General features: G+C 34.6%; 1 protein-coding gene across 3 annotated transcripts in view; it reads left to right on the top strand.

The window, feature by feature from the left end:
• The window catches only part of CRAMP1 (cramped chromatin regulator homolog 1), a 99,009-nt gene that overhangs the window by 77,288 nt on the left and 7,835 nt on the right, over positions 1-13,886 (top strand). For all 3 annotated transcript variants that reach the window (XM_074279613.1, XM_074279612.1, XM_074279611.1), the window contains exons 11-18: positions 2,490-2,667; positions 4,973-5,154; positions 5,362-5,436; positions 7,125-7,206; positions 8,053-8,157; positions 8,414-8,592; positions 12,219-12,299; positions 13,042-13,273. In XM_074279613.1, coding sequence (XP_074135714.1) covers positions 2,490-2,667; positions 4,973-5,154; positions 5,362-5,436; positions 7,125-7,206; positions 8,053-8,157; positions 8,414-8,592; positions 12,219-12,299; positions 13,042-13,273 — 1,114 coding nt within the window. The remainder of the gene's footprint in view (positions 1-2,489; positions 2,668-4,972; positions 5,155-5,361; positions 5,437-7,124; positions 7,207-8,052; positions 8,158-8,413; positions 8,593-12,218; positions 12,300-13,041; positions 13,274-13,886) is intronic.

Raw genomic sequence — 13,886 nt, 5'->3', positions numbered from 1 at the left:
GAAATATATTTATTAAAAGTGTTCCAAAAATTCATGGGCCCCATATTAAGAACTTCCTGCTTCAAGGATTCAGTGTTTTCTAAGATGAATAGAGGGCCTTTTCTTAATTGATTTCAGGAGACATTTCCACTCTTAATTTGGTACCTCAATAAGCAAGGTAAACTCCCTCGTTTCAGGAATCAAGATCCTTTTCTGAATTTGTCTTCCATTTAAGGAAGAGTAATTATGTCTTTGATTCAAGTATGACCAAGGACTTTATTTCTTAATATTTTCACATCGCATATTTCCTACTGATATTAGTCACTTACATTTCTTTTGTCAGTCAAGTTTCCATTCAGGCATTTCCCTCTATTTGGCCTTTAGTAACTGCATATTGATGAGTAACTCAAGCAACTATAACTCATCACATGTAGATATAGACAGTGAAAATGTATCTATGTGACGGTTCAGAGAAAATGTATATTCATTTTTTCATAAAGTGTCCCCTCAGGAAACAAGTGAAGAGCAGAAAGTCATTAAGAGTAATTTGACCTCTTTTACTTGAATACTGAATTTCTAAGACTGGGAATGATCTTGATTTATAAAACAGTTTTTTCTCAAATCTCTTTGAAATTAATCCTTATTATTGCTAGAATTTTATAGTACCTCTTCTCAAAATGTCATGTGGCATATATTTATATTTTTAAGGGTAAATACAAATTAATTTTGTTTTGAGTTTTGAGAAAAAGCTTAATGATTTTGTGACATGATTTGAGATGTTGAAAAATGTTAATAATCATAAGTGACTCTTGTCTGCACAGAGATCTTGAATGTTAGAAATTTCTGCTTTACATAATGTCAGTCCATCCTTATAGCAATTATCAATCTAAAGTTAAGCTAATGACTGTACAGCACTCACTTGTATAAGTGGTATCACCTACCTGATGTCATAGTGGTTTTCAAGAAGGAAGGAGAGACAACAACAATTCCTTTATTTTCGACTTCTTTCTTTTCCCTTGGTGTTAGACTTCCTAGAGAGTATTAGGAGTACATTCAAGGAATAGTTTAAAAAAAAAATTGAGAAAATTTTGAAGTCATAAAAGAAACGTGAATTTTTAGGGGAAAAATTTAAGAATGTGTACTTAATTTAGAAATGTAAAGATATGTATATGTGTGTGTATATATATATTCAACTTGTGTAGTCAATAATGATGATGTTTGACAGATTAAAAAGCCTAGAAAAAAATTTAATATGAAAAAGTTTTCTTCTTATCAATTATTTTTAAACCAGCAAAGGTCCTGAGAAAAAGTAATTTCTTCTTCTCCATCTCCTATTTTTGGTGGGGATTTCTAGACATGAGGCTGATATTATGGAATATATCTACTGAGACTTTACCTTTTAATGTTGAAGTTATTTATGTGTAATTATGGAATCATTTCACATTTTCTGACTTCAGGTTTTCCAATAGTTTTGTTAGTGTAAGAAAAAGTTTTAATTGTTCTTTAAAACTGGACATTTTGCTTAACATTTAATGTTCCCTTTCTTTGCTTTGAAGTTTTATGATAGCACATTGCCCTAGATTCATCTTTTGTCACATTTCTTTGTTTAGTGGGCTAAATTATTATGCTCTCCCTAATGTGCTATAAATATGTTAAGCCATGAAATTATATTTGTATGTTCTTTTGTGGGGAGGAAGACCTCTTATTTTCTTAGAAGTACAGCACACTTACAAGCTTTCTTGTTGGGAGCATCTGTGGTAAAATGGACAAAGATCCTGAGTTTTTAATACTTAGTATGTACAATACTTGTATGTACAAATTCCAACTTTGTAACTTATGCTCATAAATTTAGAATTGAAAGGGTTGTAAAGGTTATCTATCTCAGTCTCCTCGTTTAAGATTAGGAAATTGAGGCCAGAGAAGTTAAACAGTGTTCCTGAGGCCACATTATTAAGTAACAGATAAACAGGATCTGCAGCCACATTTCCTCTTCTTCCAGAGTCAGTGTTCCATCCTCTGTGCCATGTTGCCATTTACAAAATGTGGTACTAAGGGCAAGTCACTGTACCTCAGTGTTTCAGTTTCCTTATCTGGAAAGCTGAGTTGCTTCTTTAACTGCCTACCTCACAAAATTAGTTTTTTTTTAAAAAAAAGACTTTTTTTTTTAACCTTAGAGTGCTGTAGAAATATGAATTTTTATTTCTTTTGGCTGTGCTTTGGGATCTTGTAGTCCTGTACTAACCAAGCAGCTTCTTAATATCTACTGAAAAAGCATGATCTGATGATTAAGAATTGAACATCTAGTATGAGAATAACTCTTGAACTCTTTGAGTTTAATGGTTTTTTTTTTTTCTCTTTAACCCCAACATTTTTTGTTAAAGACAGTCTTTGTAATGCCCTTGACTTTGAAGGAATTAAGTTTTCCTGATGTTTGGAGCAAGACTATTTACTTCAAACTAAGTTTAATTGTATTGTGCTGAGTGCATTGAATCATTCAATCTCCCTCCTAGACTCCTGAATCTAATGCTGTCTCGGTGGCTTCAGTGAAGCCCACTCAAGAGGAACAGTCACTAACACCCCCAGGAAAGGTGATAACCATCAGTACTCGGAGTCCCCGATGTGCCCGAAATCAGTCCACCCTCAGAAACAATAAGAACTTCTCTCCTAATTCTTCATCCAGCTCCTCAGGTGAGATGTTAAAGGAACTGGGGAGCCAATTCAGAGCAGCCATTCATCTAATCTTATAACCTACCTTTGCCTTACTCTGGTACTTCAGAAGTATCTTAGAAGAGCCATGCCAAAAAGGCATTTCATATTTCATTCAATTTAATAAATTATTAAGGTCCTGCTGCCTTTCAGGGACTATGCCTGACAAAGACTGGGAATACAAACAAAAATGTACAATCTAATAGGGGACAAGAACATAAAGAAGGAAGTAGGAGGGACAAACACACCAGAGGGTATTAGTCTTATCCTGTGGGGTGAAAAATCAAATACAGCTTCAAATTCAAAGTATCATATAACTCAAGATGTGGCTACCACCAAAATAGTAGAGTTAAGGGATGCTGAAATTATAGAGGCAACTATAAATAACTAAGTGGTAAACTAAGTCTTCTAGAAAAGGAAAAAGTAAGTTTCTAGCCTATGAAATATTTCTCTAAGGTAGCTTAGTGATACTCAGAACTCATAGCATAGATTTAGAACTCTGAGTACCACCATGCTACCATAAAGAAATACTTCTTACACAAATGAACTGTGGAAATAAATTGGGTAGTTTAAGATATTTTATTGAACTTGGTATGAAAATGCATTGGTTTTTTGCCATCTTTCTTAAGATTTACCATCTTAGAATGATAAATTCTACTTGAATAGGGACTCTATTTTTCTTTGCACGATACTTAGGACAGCATTACATGCAAACAGGTTGTGAAACAAATTATTTAATGTTAGTCCAGTGTTATACTTGTTATTTAATGTTAGTCCAGTGTTATACTTGGATATTGTATATGTATATTATGCTCTCTCCCACCCAGCCCCCAAAATTTGGTCTGTTTTTGTTATATTGAAGCATAAAACTAAGCAAGAGCAATACTGCAATTAAATTGCCAGAAATATGGTAACTTTTGACTGGATAGATTAAGGAAATAATTCCCAGTGTTTTTGTTGTTTGAAATTACTCTCCAGTTTTCCCCAGATTATTCAAGTAGCATAAATAAATCATTCACTGCGCATTTCCAGTTATTTTTTTCTTATTTCCAGTTATATGATATAACTAAAATATATTTTCCTTTATTTACTTTTTTCAAGTTCTCAATTATCCTGAGAACACACTATTTACAGAATAGTTTGTGTAAGTATTTTGAGCAAGACATCAAAAACATTGTAAGATATTTAAAGGGACCTCAGCAAGAGGCTCATTATAATATTTTTCTTTTTCCCTCTTACACTTTTTTTCTCCTTTTCTAAGATGACAGTTATGCAAACATCAAGCATCCTGGAAACTTTTTAATATGTCATTTCTGTTAACATTATTCATGGAGCTAGTATTTGATAAAATTTACAAATTTGTACTCTTATTCTGTTTCTAATAACCCTCTGAGCCATATTCTTAAATTGGTCCCACTTCATTTTATGTTCTGTTCTGAAAGCAAATCTGGAACAGCTAGAGCTTATATAATGTCTATGATAGACCAGGCATTATGCTAAGCATTTAACAAATACTATCTTATTTTATAATTCACAGCAATTCTGTGAGGTTATTATTATGCCCATTGTACAGTTGAAGAAACTAAGGCTAACAGGTTAAAAGATTTACCCAAGTTCACATGGCTAGTGAGTGTCTTAAGCTGGATTTGAACTTGGGCCTTTCATAATCTAGACCCAGTGTTCTATCTACTCTATCACCTGGCTGTCTCCAGTAGTGTCTGAATTCAGGACAGAAACTGAGGGCTGTGTGATCCTGGATAAGTCACTTGACCTCTTTTGCCTTAGTTTCTTAAACTGTAAGGAGGGTATAATAACAATGCCTACTTTGTAGGGTTGTTACTAGGATCACATGAGGTGGTATTTATAAAATGTTTAACATAGTAGCTGATATGTAATAGATATTATATAAATGCTTGCTTCCTTCCTTCCCTCTTTCCACCTAATAATAAGGAAGTGCATGGTTTATGTGTATCAAAATAGAGAGATTTCATGAAAAATCATTCATCCTCATAGTTTGTTATATAATTTTTCCCAAAATTTAATTCTTTTATCAGGGAAGACAACATATAAGAAACAGTATACTAGGTTAGATGTCAAAGGAGCTATGATAAAATGCCAACTCTTTCCTTTTCAACCTTTCTGACCTTTGGCATTTCATCTCACCATGATTGGCTTCAGGTTCCTCATCTGAGACCAACTAACCTGATCTTCCCTCCCTTTATAAGTGGATAATACTATAATCGAGATCATTCTTTTTTTTTTTTTTTTTTTTTTTTCCCCTTTAAAGGTTTGAGAAACCCTCCAAGACCTCTTTTGGTAGCCGCTCCATCCAGTTCAGGAAACAGTGATTCTGATGGAGGGCTTTTTGCAGTCCCAACAACCTTGCCACCCAATAGCCGACATGGAAAGCTGTTTTCACCTAGCAAGGATGCAGAGTTGACTTTTCGACAGCATCTTGACACAATCGGTGTAAGTACAGAAAGCATATATGAAAGATCTGTCTCCACAAGAGATAAGCTCACACATTACTCCAGAGATACTATAAAAAGCTTGTTTCTTATTGAGTTTGGTCTTTGAAATCAAAATTCACTTCTATAGAGAAAAGGAATAGGTATTTGGTGGGTGTTTCTCATCAAGATTAAAGGCCTTATCTTTCTTGCCTGGTTTCCTTTGCAGATGCAGTCGGATTTCTTCTTGCCAAAGCCAAGAAAGCTACGAAATAGACACCTGCGGAAGCCATTGGTAGTACAGGTCAGAAGAGCTAATTATTGTACCTATAGAAACAGGTCATTGTCTAGATTTCCTCCTATGTCCCCTCTCTCACATTCCAGGGATCAATTTCTTATGATAAAGAAAAAAAGGAAGAATTGGGAGGGAGGGGAAGAGACGCAGAGAAAATTCAGCACAATCTGTCTGCCTTATTATATGACATACCCTATGCCCATGGACCCCTGCCTCCCTCTGGGGAGGAAGGGTTAACATCTTATGTGACTGATTACGGATGAAGTTTGTTTTAAATTTCTCAACATTCAATTTTGACTGTCTCGTATTTATTATTCTTTCCATTTCCATTGTTGTAGTGTGTACTTTTCAATTGTTCTCTTTTAATGGGTAAGAAAGCTGAGGCTCAGAGAAATGCAGTAGCTTGGCCATGGTCATGCAGCCTCTAAGTGACAAGTGACAGGAAAAAGATTGGAAATCATGTCTTGGAATATCACATTCAGCATCTTCTCCATGCTTATCCCACTGATGAGACTAGTGTAGCACCTAACTTTGGTTCATCTTTTTGGTAGAAGAGCCACTGGGCCCCATGATTACATCTTTGAAAGCAATTTCAGAGTCTTCTCATTATGACTCCTATCCCTTTCCCTGTATCTTATCAGATATTAGATCCTGCTCTATCAATTCTGCCTTGAAAATCTTTTTTCATTTCCACTCGCCTTCACCTAGGAATTTCTCTCATTACCTTTAGGCTTAATCTCTATCTTTTTTTCATTTCTATTGCCAGATACTTCTAATTAGGTCTTTCTGATCATAATATGACTGCAGTGGTCTCCTGTTGCATACCTTTTAATAAGATTTATACATAACTCTTAGCCTACCAAACTACTTTATTACTCCATCCTTCCTTATCTATTCCTTTCTCATACTTATGCCTTCTTGTTCCCTATATTATAAAATACTCACTATTTCCTGGATTCATCCTCCAATTTCTAGCCTTTTCCATCTTCTTGGAATTCTACTAATCTTTACTCTTCCAAAAATCTCTAGGTATTGAAATCTACTTATTGGCAAATTCTAATGTTATCTTCCTCAATTCCCCATCCCTCTCCAGTGCTCTTGTTATTTTCTATACTTGTTTATGTCTATATATGTACACATAAGCATATGTGTATTAATATATGTGTGTGTTTATAAACAAAATATTTCTTCAATTAATTTGTAGGTTCTTGAGAATAGGAGTCTGTTATTTATCTTTGTCTAAACATCAGACCTTATGCCCTTAGGCCCAGAATAAATGTTTGTTAAATAAATGAATATAGGAACACCTGAGAGACCTTTTAATATTACTCATTTTTCCCATCATATGTGTAATTGGTGATTTATCATTTGTTCTTCCTACTACTTCAGGAATTAATAAAGCAATCCAGACCCATTTGAAAGAGACTAAATGATTTGATTCCAACTTAATGAGGATGAGAATAAATATATAATGTTACGGTGCTTATTATCCATAGTTAGAAACTTTAAGATAAAAGGATATGAGACTAACTCAAAAGTTTCATTGCTTTCTTATTTCATAGAATTCTTACATAAGAAAACCTCTTACTTCATAAGTCAAACATGTTTTATTTAGAATGTTTATTATGAACATGTCTCCTAAGTCTTTTTTAAATGAATTTGACTCCTTATATCTTTGTTCTTTTCTTTCCCCTTAGAGAACACTGCTCCCTAGACCATCAGGAAATCCATCCCATAATGTGTGTTCTTTCTCCATTATGTCAAATTCCTCTATAACAGGTAAGTTCTTCCATAGTTCCACTTAAATTTACCTGTGATTTTCCTTAATTTGGATCATAGGTGTACTTGGCATGAATGAATTGTTATGTTCTTCTGTCGTGCGTAAATAACATCCATGTTTGAAATACATTTGGAATTCTAACTGAACATTATCATTGGAGAAGGACTTGCAATTTCTGCTATTGTATATTGCTTACTGTAGATGATAGCTGTAGTTTACTTCTTTTGGTTCCTTTTGTAAATTATTTATTCTGCTATAATGCCACATGAATTCCTAAAAATCTTTGAAGTATATAAAATTGAGCAACAAAAACCAGGGGATTTAAGTTGAAAATAGGATTGAGACACAAGACAAAATTAATCAATGAAGGGCACATTCCAAAAAAAAAAAAAAAAAAAAGTAAGATAGCCAAAATGTAGAAGTATTTCATACATGTTAAATCGTTACAAAGTGCATAAATGCTCAAAATAAATAATGACAATGAGGTTTTGGACTTTGGTTGGCCTGCATCATAGTTCCTGGTGAGAAAGTAGGGGACCTTGGCCATGGTAGAAAGTAGGGAAGGTCAGAGCTTTCCTCAGTCCTTAGCTTCTACTGTGCCAGAAGATATGCATTAAATTTGAACTTTGCCTTGATTTGAAATTTTCTTGTGGAAGGTGGGTATTGAAAGGGTTGCAGTTTCTGAATTATTGTGAAGTGATCCAGTTTTCTTTGTTCTCTCGCTGCTTCTCCTGGACAAACTAGAGCATAAAAGTAAACAAATTCATGTTATGCTCAAATCATTCTCTAATTGTTATTCATATTGAAGTGCTTTCTATAAATTGACTTCTGTTCCCATCTTATAGGAAGAGGATCATTTAGGCCAATCCAGTCCTCTCTGACCAAAGCTGCTTTGTCTCGACCTATTGTGCCCAAGGTTCTTCCAGCCCAGACTGCTAATCATCTGTCCAGTAAGTTTCCATGGCTAAGCATGAGGTGAATTTGCAGCCATCCCCAAGTTCTGAGTGATACTTTTTGCAGTGTTCTTTTCTTTTACCTTCTCAAATGCATATCTCCTAAGCCCTTGGAAGGAAAATCTTATAAGCTATTGACTTCTCATTTAAAAATGGGTTCTTTGTGGTTGATAGAATATTTTTATTACCTCAGCAAGAGAATGTCACTACTTATTTCAGAAAACCATTTTAATCCTTTCTTTTTTCCCCGTAGGTGCCATTGACTTGGCAGCTAAAAGTGCTGGTATTATCCCTGGGAGCCCACTTCCTGTTCTGGATCCTGAGGGTTTGCCTGGGATAACACAGTTGCCTTCAGAGGAAGTGACAGCCACAGTGACAGGACAAAACTTGGCTAGCTCACATCAGAATGGGGATGCCATATCAGCTATGGGGGTTTGTATCAGGAACATGTATCTTTGTCATTGAATTATGCAAATTATTTCTGTTTTTCTATCTTTTACCCTATTCTGCCTTTTTTTTTTTTTTTTTTTTTTTTTTTTGGGCTACTTAAGAACTATATGTTATTGCTTAAGAAATTTCTAACACACAAAGCTAGGAGGCATAGCAAATATATTGAGAAGCCATATAGATCTAATTGGAATAGTCAGCCAAGCATAAAGATATTCCTTATAATCTGTACTTGTGTGAGAAGCATATTTTAGACACTTGACTGAAAATTAAATACAAATTAGTATTGTGATGTGCTGTGAAAACCCAAAGTGATCTTAGATCCAATAATACAAATGTAATGTCCAAATCACTGCTGTGAACCAGTCAGACACTTCAAATATGTGTTTAGTTTGGTTACTCTATATAATTTTAATTCATCACAATAAGCTTTTATATCACATTTATTTCTGAATGTTTAGTTTTCTACTTCTTATAACCAGAAAGCCACCTATTCTAACAAAAACAAAGTTTTAAGGTTTTTTTTGTTTTTGTTTTTTTCTCCCCAGCAAAGGGGTCAGCAAAGTGTGTGGCCCTCATGAAATTTTATTTTATTTTAAAATATAAAAACCTTTCTTAAATCAAGGGGCTGTCTAGACTTGACTCTTGAGTTTGCACTCTTCTCCATACCTAATCTTATTCCATAAAAGGAACCATGTCTTAAAACCAAGGACTAATACAAGGTGAAAATAAGTTGTAGTTTTTTGTTTTTTAAGCTATAGTTCCTGTACACGTGAGCTGCTATTAAAAATAATTGGATTCCCAGGACCAGATGGATTTACCATCTACCAAACATTTAAAGAACAATTAACTCCAATGCTATATAAACTATCTGAAAAAATAGGGAACGAAAGATTCCTACCAAATTCCTTTTATGACACAGACAAGGTACTGATATCTAAACCAGGTAGGATGAAAACAGAGAAAGAAAATTATAAACCAATCTCCCTAATGAATATTGATGCAAAAATCTTAAATAAAATATTAGCAAAGAGATTACAGAAAATCATCCCCACAGTAATACACCATGACCAAGTAGGATTTAAACCAGGAATGCAGGGCTGGTTCAATATTAGGAAAACTATTAGCATAATTGACTATATCAATTAACCAAAAAAAAATTAATTATCTCAATAAATGCAAAAAAAGCATTTGATAAAATCCAACATCTATTCCTATTAAAAACACTAGAGAATATAGGAATAAATAAACTTTTCCTTAAAAAAGCATCTATTTAAAACCATCAGCAAGCTTCATATGTAATAGTGATAAACTAGAACCATTTTTCAATAAGATCAGGGATGAAACAAGGTTGCCCCAGTATCACCATTACTATTCAGTATTGTATTAGAAATGCTAGCTTCAGCAATAAGAGGAGAAAAAAGAGATTAAAGGAATTAAGAGTGGGCAATGAAGAAACCAAATTATCTCCCTTTGCAGATGATATGATGGTATTCTTAGAGAATCAACTAAAAAACTATTAGAAATAATCCACAACTTTTGCAAAGTTGCAGGATGCAAAATAAATCCACATAAATCATCAGCATTTTTATACATCACTAATAAAATCCAATAGCAAGATACAAAGAAAAATTCCATTTAAAATAATTGTTGATAGTATAAAATATTTGGGAATCCATCTGCCAAGAGTAAGTTAGGAACTATATGAGCAAAACTACAAAACAATTTTCACACAAAGTCAGATCTAAACAACTGGAAAAATATTAAGTGCTCTCAGATAGTTCAAGCGAATATAATAAAGTTGACAATACTACCTAAACTAATCTATTTATTTAGTGCTATGCCAATCAAACTCCCAAGAAACCATTTTACTGACCTAAAAAAAAATAACAAAATTTATCTGGAAGAACAAAAGGTCAAGAATTTCAAGGGAATTAATGAAAAGAAAAGCAAACGAAGGTGGCCTAGATGTACCAGATCTAAAACTATATTATAAAACAGTGGTCATCAAAACCATATGGTGCTGGCTAAGAAATAGCCTAGTTGATCAGTGGAATAGGTTAGGTTCACTAGGACAAAATAGTAAATAACTACAGCAATCTAGTGTTTGACAAACCCAAAGATCCCAGCTTTTGGGATAAGAATTCACTATTTGACAAAATCTCCTGGAAAATTGGAAACTAGTATGGCAGAAACTAGGCATTGACCCACACCTAATACCATATACCAAGGTCGAAATGGGTTCATGATCTAGACATAAAGAATGATAATATAAACAAATTAGAAGAACATAGGATAGTTTATCTCTCAGATCTGTGGAGGAGGAAGGAATTTGTGACCAAAAAGAACTAGAGATCGTTATTGATCACAAAATAGATAATTTTGATTATATTAAGTTTAAAAGGTTTTGTACAAACAAAACTAATGCAGATAAAATTAGAAGGGAAGCAATAAACTGGGAAAACAATTTTATATTTAAGGGTTCTTATAAAGGCCTCATTCTAAAATATATAATTAACTCAACTTTATAAGAAATCAAACCATTCTCCAGTTGGTAAATGGTCAAAGGATATGAACAGACAATTTTCAGATAAGGAAATTGAAACTATATCTAGTTATTTGAAAATTTGCTCCAAATCACTATTGATTAGAGAAATGCAAATTAAGATAACTCTGAGATAATCACCGAACACCTCTCAGATTGACTAAGATGACAGGAAATGATAATGACCAATGTTGGAGGATGTGGGAAAGCTGGGACACCATTGTTGGTGGAACTATGAGTAGATCCAACCATTCTGGAGAGCAGTTTGGAACTATGCTCAAAAAGTTATCAAACTGTGCACACTCTTTGATCCAGCAGTTCTACTGGGCTTATATCCCAAAGAGATCCATTAAAGGAAAGAAAGGGACCCACATGTGCAAAAATGTTTGTGGCAGCCCTCTTTGTAGTGGCAAGAAACTGAATTGATGCCTATCAATTGGAGAATGGCTGAATAAATTGTGGTATATGAATGTTATGGAATATTATTGTTTTGTAAGAAACAATCAGCAGGATGATTTCAGAAAGGCCTGGAGAGACTTACTGAACTGATGCTGAGTGAAATGAGCAGAACTAGGCAATTATTATACATGGCAACAAGATGATCAATTCTGATGGATGTGGCTTTCTTCAACAGTGAGATGATTCAAACCAATTCCAGTTGTTCAGTGATGAAGAGCGTCATCTCCATTCATAGAGAGAGAAGCGCATAGCATAGCACTTTCATTCTTTCTGTTAATGCTTGCTTGCATTTTGTTTTTTTTCTCAGGTTTTTTTTTTTTTCCTTCTTGATCCTTTTTTTTTGTGTGTGTGTGTGTAGCAAGATAACTCTATAAATATGTATACATATATTGGATTTTAACATATATTGTAACATATTTAACATGTATTGGACTACCTGCCATCTTGACGAGGGGGTGGGGAGAAGGAGGGAAAAATTTGGAACAGAAAGTTTTGCAAGGGTCAGTGTTGAAAAATTACACATGCATATGTTTTGTCAATAAAAAACTTTAATAAAATTTTAAAAAATTAATTGGAAAACTTTCTATTATCCCTTTTCTACTTCTAGGGCACAAGTGATGGATGCCGTGTTCCTTTCATCAGTATCCCCACAAGGCCTGAACAGGAATCTGTAGCTCAGAATTTCCAGGTAAGTCCAAGTACTGTGCAAGTTCTAAACAATGCCATGAAGCCAGAATTCATTTCCAAGTATATCAGACCTGCATTCCTTCCTCATCTTCCATGACCTTTGTCTAGCTAATGGTCCTACTTTTATTGTTTCCTGGATAATTCTAGAAAGGAGTTCACATAGCCTCTTAGTGTTTGTCTCATTTGAAATTATCTTCATTGGCCTGTCTTCTTTAGGCTATTTCCTTCTCTTTTCCAAGTAGAGTTGTATATTCTACATCTCATTCCCATATTAGAACCATCTTTTGCCAATGAAGTTACCTTAACCTTTCTTGTGGATCTTGGTAGAAAGCCTAGGATTTGTGGACACTGAAATGCTGGTTTCAGAAACCAAAGCACGTACTTTCAGCAGCATTGTGATGCCATGGAAAGAGCCCTAAGACCTGAATTCACACTGCCATTATGAATGTGGACAAGTCAACCCAGCTTCTCTGGGCCTCAGTTTCTTTGGACAAAAAAAGGCCTTTTGCTTCTAATTCTAGATCTTATGGTTCAAAGTTCATTTTAGTGGAGAAGAGCAAGTCAGTCTAGATTAATTTTACTTTCTCTATTGGTATTCCAATTAATAAATGATAACAACATAGGCTAGAGATTTTTTCAGGATATTTGATCCACTCTTAGTCTTATATCTGAGAAATTTTTCTCCACATGTTACAAACTCTGACTTGTTTTTTGTGGTAATTTTTGTGTTTTTCTTCCCTCAGGGTTCATCTGTTCTCTCTTTGTCTGAACTGTCCAAAGCCCCTGTCCAAAATGGCCTCTCTACTTCCCTTCCTACATCTGAGGGATCTAGTACCCGGCTTTCTCCACCCAATGTCTCTGCTCTGCTTGACATTTCTCTTCCTGGACCCCCTGAGGATGTATTATCACAGGGAGAACCTTCGACTCAGATTAGTGATTCCATCATTGAGATTGCCATCAGTTCTGGCCAATATAGTAAGTAACAATTCTATTCCTTGGAATCAGAAAAACTCTTGTGTGCTCCATTAAAAAGAAATATGTTACTGTCTCTACCATCTTACCTGGGTCTTTAGCAAATTTATTGAAAAGATTTTTGAGGAGGCAGCTAGATGGCACAGTGGATAGAGCACCAGCCCTGAAGTCAGGAGGACATGAGTTCAAATGTGACCTCAGGCACTTAACACCTCCTGGCTGTGTGACTCTGGGCAAGTCACTTAACCTCAATTGCCTCAGCCAAAAAAGATATTTGTCCTTGAGAAGCTAGTAGCTTAAATGAGAAATAAAAAGTCCTGTTTGATTCCCTTAAGAAAGCATGGTTTCTAGAAAGTAAAGTGGCCACAAAGGATTATCAAACTGCATACCCTTTGATCCAACAGTGTCTCTACTGGGTCTATATCCCAAAGAGATCATAAAAGAGGGAAAAGGACCTACATGTACAAAATGGCAGCCCTCTGTAGTGGCCAGAAACTGGAAATTGAATGCCCATAATGGCTGGATAAGTTACGATATATGAATCTTCTGGAATATTATTGTATAAGAAACAATCAGGAGGATGATTTCAGAGAGTCCTGAAGACTTACATGAACTG

Source organism: Sminthopsis crassicaudata, chromosome 1, assembly GCF_048593235.1.
Source record: "Sminthopsis crassicaudata isolate SCR6 chromosome 1, ASM4859323v1, whole genome shotgun sequence".
Taxonomy (NCBI): domain Eukaryota; kingdom Metazoa; phylum Chordata; class Mammalia; order Dasyuromorphia; family Dasyuridae; genus Sminthopsis; species Sminthopsis crassicaudata.
The sequence above is the reverse complement of the archived record's forward strand: the minus strand, read 5'-3'. Positions and strand labels throughout refer to the sequence as shown.